The sequence below is a fragment of the Delphinapterus leucas genome, chromosome X (genome assembly GCF_059928025.1).
Source record: "Delphinapterus leucas isolate spDelLeu-1000000601 "Yukka" chromosome X, BTC_Dleu_Yukka2, whole genome shotgun sequence".
In the NCBI taxonomy this organism is placed as follows: Eukaryota; Metazoa; Chordata; class Mammalia; order Artiodactyla; family Monodontidae; genus Delphinapterus; species Delphinapterus leucas.
Window position 1 is genome coordinate 60,051,917 of NC_143150.1, and position 14,568 is coordinate 60,066,484.

Below are 14,568 nucleotides of genomic sequence, written 5' to 3' on the forward strand. Positions count from 1 at the left end.
ACATATGTAAAAGCAAAATGTATGACAACAATAGCACAAAAGACAGTAGAACAGAAATACAGGTATACTATTGTAAGATTCTTCTATTATATGTGAAGTAGTATATATAATATTATGATAAATTAACTTGATAATAAATTAAAGGTGTATACCATGGTCACTAAAACAACCATTAAAATAACACGACAAAGAGGGATGAGCTAACCAAGAAGATAAAATAGAATTATAAATAATGTTTAATTAAAATCAAAATAGAAAAAAGGAAAAAAAAGGAACAAAAAACATATGAGGCAAATAGAAAACAAATAGATTGTATCTAAGCCCAACCATATCAATAATTATATTAATTTCAAAATAGTCTAAACATACCAGTTAAAAGGCAGGTACTGTCACATTAGACTTTAACTCATCTATAAATGTCTACAACTAACCCACCTAAGTATAAAGAAATAGATATGTTAAACATAAGTAAATGAAAAAATATATACAATGAATCTAAATAAAGTTGACTATATTCATATCAGATAAAGAAGATTTCAGAGAAAAAAAATATCAGCAGTAAAGAACATCATTCATATTGATAAAGGGATCAATTAATTAAGAGAACATAAAAATCCTAAATATTTATGTACCTAATATCAGAGCTTCAAAATATATGAATCAAAAACTGTTAAAAGAGACATGAGAAACAAACTAGTATACAATTAGAAATGTTAACAGCTTCTCTCAGTAATTGCTAAAATAAATAGAGAGAAAATTAATAACTGTTTAAGACTTGAACAACACTTTCAACCAACTCAACCTAATTGAATCCACCCAAAGAGAGCAGAGTACACATTATTCCCAGAAGCACATAGAAAATTGATCAACATGGACCATATTTTGGGCCATAAAACAAACCATCAAAAGTAAAAAGTTGAAGTCATATGAGGGATGTTCTCTGATCATAAAGGAATTAAACTAAAAATCAATAAATCAAAGATATCTGGGAAATCCCAAAATAGTTGGAAAGTAAACAACACAGTTGTAGGTAACCAATGGGTCAAAGGAGAGCCCACAAGATAAATTAGAAAGCACTGTATAATCAGTGAAAATGAAATTGCAACATATCAATATATGTGGAATACAGTTAAATCAGCACTTAGAGTTCATTTAGAGCATTAAACACTTGTAGTAGAAAAGTAGAAAGCTTGAAAATCTGTTACTTGAGCTTCACTAACAAACGATAACTAGAAGAGCAAATTAAGCCCAAAGCAAGCAGAAAAAAGTAAATAATGAGAGCAGAAATAAATGAAACAGAAAACAGTAACAGATACAAACTACTATATATAAAACAGACAAGCAACAAGGATATACTGTATAGCACAGGGAATTAGACACAGTATCTTGTAATAACTTATAATGGAATATAAGCTGCAAAAATTCCTGAATCACTATGCTGTACACCTGAAACTAACACAATATAGTAAATCAACTATACTTCAATTTAAAAAAAATAGAGAAATGCAATGAAACCAAAACATGGATATTTGAGAAAAGGCTGTACACAAAAAAGAGAGAAGACACAAATTACCAATAACAGGAATGAGAGAAAGGATATCACTACAGACTGTACAGACATTTAAAAATATACTAATGGACTATTAACTTTATGCCTATAAATAAACAACTTAAAGTAAATATATATATTCTTTGAAAGACAGAAATCATCAAAGCTTGTTTGAGAAGAAATACAATAACTGAGCACTTTATTAAAGAACTTGAATTTGTGATTAAAAATATTTCTTTTAAGAAATCTCCAAGCCCAAATTACTACACTAGTGAATTCTACAAAACACTTAAGAAAGATAAAAATTTACAGGTTCGAGATCCCTTGAAACAAGTTAAACTCAAAGGAAATCATGCCCAGACACATTATAATCAAATTGTTAAAAATCAAAGATATAGTGTTGAAAAAAGCTGGAGAAAAGCAAAATACATAGGGAAACAAAGATTTGGAAATGACCGTGGATTTCTCATGACAAAACATGGAAAACAAAGTCAGTGGAAAAACCACTTCAAAAATATGGAAAGAAATGTAGCCCAAAAGCCAATGAATTAAAACATTACAAAGACATATTAAAATAATAAAAAAGAAGTTGGAGAAAGGGGAACAGCAAAACAAAAAATCAGAAGGACAAACAGAAAACAACTAATAAAATGGTGCACCCAAATCCATCCATATTAGTAATTACGTTAAATGTAAGTGATCTAAACACACTAACTGTCATACTGTCATACACATACTGTCATATTGGGTTTTTAAAGCCCAACTGTATCCTAGTTATAGGAAATCTACTTTATATGTAAAGACATAAATTAAAATAAAATGAAAGAAAATTATATACTATGACAGGTTATTCAAAACAAAGCTGAAGTATATTCATTAGTGTCAGACAAATTAAAAAACAGAAAAAGGAATAGTATGAGGAATAAAGAAGGGGTATTACATAATGAATAAAGGATCAATTCACCAAAAATATGTAACAATATTAGTTGAATATGCATCTAACAACAGATCTTCAAAATACATAAAGCAAAACTGATACAATTAAAAGTAGAAATAGACAAGTGCACAATTATACTTGGGGACTTCACCTTTCCTCTTACAGTAATTGATAGAATAAGTCAGGAAATCAGTAAAGATACAGAAGATCTGAACAACACTATTAAGCAACGTGACCTAATTGACATTATTAGAACTATCTGCCTAACAATAGCCAAAGATACATTCCTTTCAAATGTTCATGGAACATTCTTTAAAAGAAACCATATTCTGCCTGTGCCATAAACTTTAAAAAATTTAAAACAGTTGAAATAATATAAAGTATATTCTCTATTCATAACCACACTAAACTAGAAATTGATAACAAAGATATCTGGAAAATACTTAAATATTTTAAACAATAAAGAGGAAAATTAATATTTTGAACTGAATGACAGTTAAAACACACCCTGTGTCATGATAGTTTTTATTTGTATTTCCCTGATAATTAATGATGTTAAGCATCTTTCAAATACCTGTTGACCATTTGTTTGTCTTTTCAGAGAAATGTCTGTTCAAGCCCTTTGCCCATTTTTAATTGGATAATTAGTTATTTTGCTATTGAGTTTTAGGTGTTTCTTATATATTTTGGAAAGTAACCCTAATCAGATATATGGTTTCAAATATTTTCTTTCATTCTGTAGGTTGCTTTTTTTTTTTTACTCTAGTTGAGTGTTGACTGTCCTTTGCTTTGCAGAATATTTTTAATATGATGTAGTCCCACTTGTCCATTTTTGCTTTTGTTGCCTGTGCTTTTGGTGACGTATCCAAGAAATTGTTGCCAAGACCAAAGTCCAGAAGCTCTTTTTGTATGATTTCTTCCAGGAGTTTTACAGTTTTGGGTCTTATGTTTAAGTCTTCATTTTGAGTTGACTTTTTGGTGTATGGTGTTCACACCTGTTGGGAGGCCTATTATTTAAAAAACAAAAGATAAAAAGTGTTGGCAAAGATGTGGAGAAATTGGAACCCCTGTACATTGTTGGTGGGAATGTAAATTAATGTTCAGCAGCTATTGTAAACAACATGGAGTTTCCTCAAAATGGTTAAAAATAGAACTACCATATGATCCGGCAATCCCACATCTGGGTATATAGTCATCCCTTTGTTTCCATGGATGTGGAACCCATGGATAGGTGGATACAGAAGGCCAACTGTAATGGACTTGAGCATCCTTGGATTTTGGTATCTGTGGGGGTTCCTGGAGCTAATCCCCCAAAGATAGAAAGGGACAACTATCCAAAAGTATTGGAATCAGGATCTTGAAGAAATATCTGCATGCCCATGTTTATTGCTGCACTATTCACAATAGCCATGATATGGAAATAGCCAAGTGTCCATCGACAGATAAAGAAAATGTAATATATACATACAATGGGATGTTATTCAGTCTTTAAAGAGAAGGAAATTCTGCCATTTACAACAACATGGATGAAACTGGAGAACACTATTCTAAGTGAAATAAGCTAGTCATGGGACAAATACCACATGATTCCACTTATGTGTGCTATCTAAAATAGTCAGAAGCAGAGAATGCAATGGTGGTTGCCAGGATGGAGGGTGAGGGAAATGGGAAGTTGTTATTCAGTGGGTAGATAGTTTCAGTTATGCCAAATGAAAAAATTCTAGAGACCTGTTGTAGAACATAATACCTATAGTTAACAATACAGCATTGTGCAGTTCAAAATTTGTTAACAGGGTTAATCTCATGTTGTGTTCTTATTACAGAACAAATAAACAATGGGACACAAGGAAACTCTGGGAGGCGTTGGATATGCTGATTACTTTGATTATGGTGATGGTTTCACTAGTTTTTGTATAAGGCCAAACTCATCAAATTGTAGACATTAACTATTGTGCAGCTGTATGTACATCAGATATACCTCAATAAGGCTGTTAAAAAATCCAACCTATCAAGATTTGTAGAATGCAGCCAAAGCAGTACTTAGAAGTAAATTTATAGCATTAATTGCTTATATTTAGAAAAGAAGAAAGCTCAAAGATCAATAATCTAAGTTCCCACCTTAAGAAACTAGAAAAAAGAAGAGCAAATTAAGTCCAAATAAGCAGAATGAAGGGAATAGTAATGATAAGAGCAGGAGTAAATGTAAATGAAGACAGAAAAACAATAAACAAAAGTCAATGAAACCAAAAGCTAATTATTTCAGAAGATCAATAAAAGTGATAAGCCTCTTGTTAACTGACCAAGACAAAAGAAACAGATTGCCAATATCAAGAAGGAAAAATACAACACAATAGAACCTATAAATATTCAATGGATGATAAAGGAATAGTATATAAGAAACTTTACACCTTTAAATTCAGCAACTTAGATAAAATGGGCCAATACTTTGAAAGACACAAACTGCCCAAACTCACTCAAGAAGAAATAGATTGTCTGAATAATATAGAAATGTAATGCATAGCTTAAAACTTTCCAACAAAGAAAATTCCATTCTCAGATGGCTTCATTGGTGATTTCTAACAAAGATTTAATGAAAATATAATAATTCTATGTAAACTCTTCTAGAGCATATAAGTAGAAGGAACACTTCCTAACTCATTGCCTGTACCAAACCAAATGCAATACAAGAAAAGAAAATCACAAACATCCCTCATGAATGCAGACTCAAAAATTTTCAACAATATATTTCCAAATCAAATAAATATATAAAATGAATAATACATCACCACCAACTGGGGTTTATTCAGGAACAGAATACTCATCCAACACTTGAAAATCAACCAGCATAATTTACCATATCAAAAGGTTAAAGAACAAAATATGTACAATTACCTCAATACAAGCAGGAAAAAGCATTTGACAAAATTCAATATCCATTCATTATAATGATGATAGTAACAGTAATAATAAAAACTCTCAGTTTAATAGAAATAAAAGGAAATTTCCTTAAACTTGTAAAGCATGTGAAAAACCTACAGCTGATGTAACACTCAATGGTGAAAGACTGAACACTTTTCTTCTAAAATTGAGAAAAAGGAACAAATGTCCAGTCTCACAGCTCTGAATAAAACATTATACTATAGGTCTTAGCCAGTGCAATAAAGAAATAAAAGACCAGTACCTACAGAAATATAGATCAATGGAACCTGATAGAAAGCGCAGAGATAAATCCATGCAAATACGGTCACCTTATTATTAATAATTTTTTTAATTTCTTTTTTGTGGTATGCAGGCCTCTAACTGTTGTGGCCTCTCCCATTGTGGAGCACAGGCTCCAGACGTGCAGGCTCAGTGGCCATGGCTCACGGGCCCAGCCACTCCACAGCATGTGGGATCCTCCCATACCGGGGCATGAACCCATGTCCCCTGCATCGACAGACGGACTCTCAACCACTGCACCACCAGGGAAGCCCTGGTCACCTTATTTGTGATAAAGGATGCAAGAATATACAATGGAGAAAAGACAGCCTCTTCAATAAGTGGTGCTGGGAAAACTGGACAACTACATGTCAAAGAATGAAAGTAGAACACTCCCTAACACCATGCACAGAAATAAACTCAAAATGGATTAAAGATGTAAATGTAAGGCCAGACACAGATCCTTTTTGACCCACCTCCTAGAGAATGGAAATAAAAACAAAAATAAACAAATGGGACCTAATGAAACTTAAAACCTTTTGCACAGCAAAGGAAAACATAAACAAGACAAAAAGATAACCCTCAGAATGGGAGAAAATATTTGCAAATGAAGCAGCTGACAAAGGATTAATCTCCAAAATTTACAAGCAGCTCATGCAGTTCAATATCAAAAAGCAAACAACCCAATACAAAAATGGGCAGAAGACCTAAATAGACATTTCTCCAAAGAAGATGTACAGATTGCCAACAAACACAGGAAAGGATGCTCAACATCACCAATCATTAGAGAAATGTAACTGAAAACTACAATGAGGTATCACCTCACACCAGTCAGAATGGCCATCATCAAAAAATCTACAAATAATAAATTCTGGAGAGGGTGTGGAGAAAAGGGAACCCTCTTGCACTGTTGGTGTGAATGTAAATTGATACAGCCACTATGGAGAACAGTATGGAGGTTCCTTAAAAACCAAAAATAGAACTACCATACAACCCAGCAATCCCATTACTGGGCATATACCCTGAGAAAACCATAATTCAAAAAGAGTCATGTACCACAATGTTCACTGCAGTTCTGTTTACAATAGCCAGCACATGGATGCAACCTAAGTATCCATCAACAGATGAATGGATAAAGAAGATGTGGCACAGATATACAATGGAATGTTACTCAGCCATAAAAGGAAACAAAATTGAATTATTTGTAGTGAGGTGGATGGACCTAGAGTCTGTCATACAGAGTGAAGTAAGTCAGAAAGAGAAATACAAATACCGTATGCTAACCCATATATATGGAATCTAAAAAAAAAAGAAAGTGGCTCTGAAGAACCTAGGGGCAGGACAGGAATAAAGACGTAGATGTAGAGAATGGACTTGAGGACATGGGGATGGGGAAGGGTAAGCCGGGACAAAGTGAGAGAGTGGCATGGACATATATACACTGCCAAATGTAAAATAGATTGCTAGTGGGAAGCAGCCACATAGCACCGGGAGATCAGCTCAGTGCTTTGTCACCGCCTCGAGGGGTGGTATAGGGAGGGTGGGAGGGAGATGCAAGAGGGAGGAGATATGGGGATATATGTATATATATAGCTGATTCACTTTGTTATACAGCAGAAACTAACACATCATTGTAAAGCAATTACACTCCAACAAAGATGTTAAAAAAAAGAAGAAAGAAAAGGGAAGTGTATTGGAAAAGAATAAACAAGCCTTTCTCTGTGGATGACATATTTGTTTAGAAAATACCAGACAATCAACAAAAAAGCTGCTTGAACCAGTAAATTAATTTAGCAAGGTGAATATACCAAATTAAATTGTATGTTGATATCCTAGCAGCGAGCGATTGGAAATTTTTAAAATTTCCAGCTCTATTGAGGTATAATTCACAAATGAAAATTGTATATATTTAAGGTATACAATATGATGGTTTGATTTTATATATATATATATATATATATATATATAATGAAATGATTAGTACAATCAAGGTAATGCATATATGATATCCATCACCTCACATAGTTCTATTTCTTTTTGGTGTAGTGAGGACACTTAAGATCTACTCTCCTAGCAAATTTCAAATATACACTACATTATTTTAAACTATAGTAACCATGATTTTAAAAATACCATTTACAATACCCCCCTTCCCCTTCAAACAAACCACACACACATAAGAAATACACAGGTATAAGTTTAACAGACTATGTACTGAATCTATATACTGAAAACTATGAAACTCTGAGGAGAGAAATCAAACAAGATCTAAATAATTAGAGAAAAGTATATCATATTCATGATTTGGAAGACACAGCAATTGTCCCTAAACTGATCTATAGATTCAATCCAATTCCAGCAGAATTTTTTGTTAGTACCAACAATCTGATTCTAAAATTCATATGAGAATGTAAAGGATGTAGAATAGCTAAATTGATTTTTTTAATTACAGTATTAGAAGGCTCACACTTCCTGATTCAACAGTTATGATAAAACTACAGTAGTTAAGACAGTGTGGTTTTAATGAAAGAATTGACACATAGATCAATGGAACAGAAAAGGGTGTTCAGAAAAAGAGCCACACATATATGGTCAAGTGATTCTTAACAAAGATGAAAGAGCAATTCAATAAAAAGTTTTTTTTCAATTAATGGTACTGGAACAATTGGATATCCATATGCAAAAACCCCCACAAAACTTCGACCTGTACTTCACACCTTACACAAAAATCAGCTCCAAATGGATCCTAAACTTAAATGTGAAATGCAAAAATATGAAGCTACTAAAAGAAAACATAGGAAAAAGTTTCTGTGACCTTGTGCTAGACAAAGATTTCTAAGGTATGGCACTAAAAGCACAATCCATAAAGCAGTGATAAATAGTGCTTCATCAAAATTAAAAACTGCTCTGTGAAATACACTGTTAATAAAATAAAAACAAGGCACAAGCGAGGATAAAATATTTGAAAATCATATTTCTCATAAAGGACTTGTATCCAGAATATGTAATGAACACTAAAAGTTAAATAATAAGAAACAAACAATCCAATTTAAAAATTTACAAAGTATTTGGACACTTCTACAGAGAAGATGTATGAATGACAAATAAGAATAGCAAAAGATGCTCAATATTATTATCACTAGGGAAATACAAATTAAAACCACAATAGTAATACACAATTACACAACTATTAAAATGACTAATTTTTTAGAAATATATGATTATAATTCTGGTAAGGAAGTGAAAGAACTGAAACTTTCATAGAATGTTGGTGCAAAAGCAAATTTGTACTTTTGGAAAGCATTTATATTTGAATTATAAAGTTAAGTATATATTTACCATATGACCCAGCAGTCCAACTCCTAGGTATTTACTCAAGAGAAATGGAAACATATTTTCAGACAGAAACCTGCACACAAATGTTTTTAACAGTTTTATTCATAATAGCTAAGAACTTAAAACAGCCCACATGTCCTTCAATGGATGAATGGAAAAACTGTGGTATATTCCTACAATGGAATGCTACTCTGCAAGAAAAGGGAGCAAATTACTGATACAGACAACACAGATGAATCTCAAATACATTATGCTAAATGAAATAAGCTAGTCTCAGAAAAAATACAAACTGTATTATTCCGTTTATATGGCATTCTATAAAAACAAAATAATAGGAACAGAATAGGGATTGTCAGGGGCTGGGTGGCTAGAGAGATTGATTATAAATAAGCAGCATTAAGGTTTTTTTCAGAATGATAGAACTGTTCTGTACCTTAATTGTGATGGTGGTTTCATGACTATATATGTTTGTTTTAACTCATAAAACCATGCATGAATAATAGTGATTTTTACTGTATGTAAATTTAAAAGCGAATAATAATAATGGATTAAAAGGACAATGTTAATAGAGACATGTTGGCCAAGATAAAGATATTCAAGGTATTATATTAACCTAAGCTCAACTCTTTGTAAACATACAAACAAAAAAGTTGATGGCTTACCCAAAATTCAAATATTTAGTCTTGGCAAGAATGTATTCTATTTGAATTGGTGATGATTTTATGGACTCATTCCATTTTTAAAACCAGGTTTTCCAAGAACGAGTCCTTAATGAGTAAAATTTTTTTGTACTTTTCAAATGATTTAGCCACTTAAAACATTATTAGGGCATTATTAGAGCTGGTTTTAAGTATGATATCAGATATATAAGGACAGTGTTACATAGGAATTTATCTGAAATATTCCAATGTAAAAATAGAGCCTTAGCTATATTTTAGCTATTTCATTCCTCAAAGCTGTATATTTCAAGTATTTCCAAAGCAATACATCTAAAATATTTCACTCATTGCTCTGCTTGTTTGAATAGAACATACTGAGCATAGTTTAATCTTTTGCCAATGGCTCAGGGTCTTCATTAAAACACCAAATCCTAAAGCTGAGAGCAACCTAAGAAATTCCATATCTGAATATGATAGATAAACTGAAGGGCCTAGTTATCCTTAAAAATATAAATATGTTACAACTATAACATGCTTTAAAACTTTAGAAAAATGAGAATTCCCTGGCAGTCCAGTGGTTAGGACCCCAAGCTTCCACTGCAGGGGGCACAGGTTCCATCCCTGGTTGGGGAACTAAGATCCCACAAGCCGCGGGGTGCGGCTGAAAAAAATGTAAGAAAAATGAGTTTACATATCTTAAATTACTTTTAACAATCCAGACTGGTAAGTAAAACAAGTCATATAATCCAGAATTTTACAAACTAGGAAATGGATGCTCATAGAAATTAAGTGATTTACCAAATAGTCTCCAGTGGAGTTGAGAGTAGGACACAGGTTGTCTTATTCCTTGTGGGCTGGTGTATGCTCAGTGGGTAGTACAATGCAAAGAGAATTAGACTAGGAAATCATGAGGTAAAGCTAAATGACTTGTTATTTCAATATTTAATCCCCTAGTTCAGTTAATTACCTTCCCTACCCCAATACAGTAGACCTCACTTTCTATGAATCCAATGGATTGTCATTTTATCTTCCACATAAATAACAACCCAACTTTTAAAATGAAAGTTTTTACATTTTTTTCCTGATTTTTGTGCAAGCAATTAAGAACTTTGGCTGTGCAGTCATTCAATAACTTGCCACTCCATAGACCAAGATAACTAATCTGCCATGCTTTTTAAGATTCATATCATACTGGAGCAACAGTTGTAGCCAGCCAATAGGAAACCATTCCTACATAAGGCAGCTATAGTGATACACTTGGGGATCAGCCATATCTTGTACTCTAGGCTTTTTTATGGTAGTTACAGCCCTACAGAGAAGAATCAGAGCCATTACCCGTATTATGCATTAGTGAATTGAAATTTACCACACTCCTCAGATCTCATTCCAAAGTACTGGAATACCAATACCTTGCTACTTAATCCACAACAGATGAGGTATTTCAGGTATTTGACCATCATCTTCTGGCTCCTCTCCTGACTGTAGCTGAATCACTTAGGAAAAGGAACCCCAAATTGCTCTGAAAACTGGCAAACATAGTAATATTGCTTTGATGAATATCGTCCTCTGGCCCAAACATCCTTGAAAATTTGGTCTGGTTGCAGATAAGAGGTTTACATTTCCACATTGTTGTACTTGAATGAGATCCCCTTCATAAAGTGGAGTTATTTGTTTCTGAATGTTCCTGCCCTCTCTCACATGCAATTTTCTCTCATCTGATCTCTTAACATTATATAGGAAAACGTTTGCATGGTCAAGAAAACAAGTCGTGTACAGATTTCACTGGATGGCTATGTGACTGTCTTTAATTTCTTTATGAAACTGCTTTATTGTTCAAAATATTCAAAAAATGGAAATTATTTTTTATTTCAATGTCAATGTACTTAGTTTTTTCCATACCCAGTATACTAGAATGATTTCTGTTTGGTTTGGCTTATATTGTTTTAGTTGTCACTGTTTTCCTAATTTTGAAGAGATTCATTCCTTGCAAAGGGTTTTCTTTCTGTCAGCTTTTAGGAAACAATTTTAGTGTGACAGCTTTTAAGAGGAACCTGAAATTGCCTTTATCTAATTATGTGTTCTTCTTTATAAAATGCATTACTAGAATTCATCTCCTTTATGAAGGGTTTGACCTGCTTCTTATTTGTGAGATTCACAGAGTTGTTCTCCCTTAATATTAAACATCTTGCCTATTGGCAAGAAGAGCAATGTGTTTTTAAAATTTCTCTTGTCTAATTATGATGTTGTCAATTAAAAGTACTTGGTATATTTTTAGTAAACTATACATGATTTTTAATTTTGGTTTATATACTACAGCTATTAAAAATAATTATTTTGGTTAGTATTGCCTAAAGCAAATACATTTTCAGTCACTAAAACTTCCTGTTTATTTTTAAGCTTTAAAGATAGATTTTGACTTAATATATAAAATGAACCCCTTTATCCCAGAATAAACGCACCCTTTTGTTTCGGAGCACAGCTTTTGGCTGTAAGACATATGCCAGATGCCTTGCTTGACAAAGAACAGTGAGTGTCCCCGTTGATAATTGACCACCTATGGCTACTACCATGCCACAATCTCTGGCTTTACTAGCCATAAATATTTATTTTGGTGAAAGAAGCTTTTTCTCTCCATGCACTGACACTAACCAGATAAGGGTTTTCCGCTTTTTTTTTTTTTTTTGTCTTTAAAGTTGATACTTTTTCTGAACAAATTCAATAAGGGTTCACATTATGCATAATATTCATTGAGAACCTCTCTCCCTTTAGCACACAAATTATTGCCCATTACTGGGGTTATTTCACGTAAAGAAATCTTGCAGCTTCATAGCATTGAAATTGTATCAAAAAACAAAAACGTGCAAATTCTACACAAACCCAATTTTTATTCAAATTTTCAGAGTATCTTCTTTTATTTTTAGATGAATCTACGTTCTGTATTTACTGTAGAACAACAAAGGATTTTACAGCGTTATTATGAAAATGGAATGACAAATCAAAGTAAAAATTGCTTTCAGCTCATATTACAGTGTGCACAGGAGACTAAGCTGGACTTCAGTGTAGTCAGGGTAAGTATTGAGGTCTTAAACTCTTGAATTTATAGCTTTGTACTACAAGTCATAATTGCTTAATATGAAAAAAACTATCAGGGTGTGAAGTCACTAACTATAAACAGCTTCATTTCCCTGGTATAAAGTTACTATTTTTAAATAAATACCTAATCATTTAGTATGTTTTTGTTTTCTATAAATACCTTGAAAGCACTAAAACTTTTGCATTTTAAATATATCTTTTAAAAATCCCAGTCCTTTGAACTAATAGGTACCTTTAGGATTAGTTGCTGATCTCATGCTTGGTTTACACCTAGAATTTATCTAGATATAATCCTCCAAACTGATATTAGTGAAACAAGCATTTACCAAGGGAGTTAGCATATTTTCTTGTTGTGTTTAAATTTTTCCAGCAGGTATTTATGACTTTAGTATTTTTGTCTTTTTAGGAAAACCTATCCTTTTTATGAATATCTTTTCCTCCTTTTAAGTAAAATGTATGCATTTTAATGGGTTAGCAAGTAAGGGACAAGAAATCCCTAGGGAGGAAAATTTCCTTTATCACAACCATTGTTATTCAGCTGTAAAAATCAGAGCTGCTACACATTTGGGAAAGGCAGTGAGAAGGTGATGGAGAGGAGGCAAGAGATAAACCTAACAGAACTAGTCACACATTTCATAGTGAGTGCATAGGTCCTTTCATGATTGTCTGAACGGGCTACAAATCTCCCTGGAGCGAAACCTTAGGGATTCAAAGATTAGCAGTTTTCCCATCCTTGTCATTCATTAGGCTAATTTGGTAAGAGAAGGACTTCTATTTAAGTTTATTTTTCTGTTGGAGGAACTTTTAAAGACCCCAAAGATAAAAATCTCTTGATAAGAAGAATTCTTTGGAAAATCTATTATTTAAAGACTGAAGGATATATTCACCTTCAAATAGGGAATTATGCCACCAGTTCTAGGAGGGAAATATCCAGGATATCTGTTTCTTGTTTGCTGAGATCAACCATCATACTCAGATTTTTGTAAGAACTAGAAATATCTCCTGTTGATAGCTCTAAATTCCCTATTTGCAATACCTTTAGTAAAACCTCGAGAAAAAATGTAATTGACTTAGAAAAATTATTTTAAAATGTGTAATATTTCAAGTTGATGAGTTTTCCATTTTATAAGTACAAACTCATTTTTTTCTGCAATAACTTCTTTCTTTTCTTCTCTCTTATTTTACCATTACTTTAAGATGAAAAGTCTTCTTAGGCAGCTGCTTTGTGGACTGTGACCTTTCATATTTACAATTTGCTATTGCAATCTTCCCCCTAATAATTTACTTGATTGTACTTGAATATTGAGAGTGTTGAAATACAAAGGTTTATATCTTGCTCCAAATGGTGTGAAATCTGTAACAAGTAATGGAAATGAAAGAAGTAAACTTTCTAGAACGTAAGCTTACAAGTAAAATGTTATGTAAGTTATAAGGAATGGTGTGAAACAGATTCATTCTCTCTGTTCTAGGAGAGTGTTTATTCTGCAGAAATTCAGTCTTTCTAATCTAAATTTTAACACAATTTTGGCAGCTTTTCCAGCCAGAGGAGAAAGGAGTTGTTTATAGACCCATTATTCCACAACCTCCCCTGCCCCTGATATTCTGCTAGGTCTATATGTTCTACTTGAAAGGGACCTTTCTTTATTATTTTTAATATAGTATTTGAGCCTCGTATTTTGCTAGGTCTACATGTTCTACTTCAAAGAGATCTTCCTTTATTATTTTAATATAGTATTTATTGTGTTTTTTCCTCAAAAGAACTAAAATCCCACTGTACTAAGAACTTGATCCCAATG

The 14,568-nt window shown here is 32.7% G+C and overlaps 1 protein-coding gene across 1 annotated transcript in view; it reads left to right on the plus strand.

Annotated features, from left to right (window-relative positions):
• Window positions 1–12,600: 12,600 nt before the first annotated feature.
• The window catches only part of HDX (highly divergent homeobox), a 152,999-nt gene continuing 151,031 nt past the window's right edge, over window positions 12,601–14,568 (plus strand). The window contains exon 1 of the mRNA XM_022580818.3: window positions 12,601–12,747. Within this exon, the coding sequence (XP_022436526.1) occupies window positions 12,601–12,747 (147 nt within the window). The remainder of the gene's footprint in view (window positions 12,748–14,568) is intronic.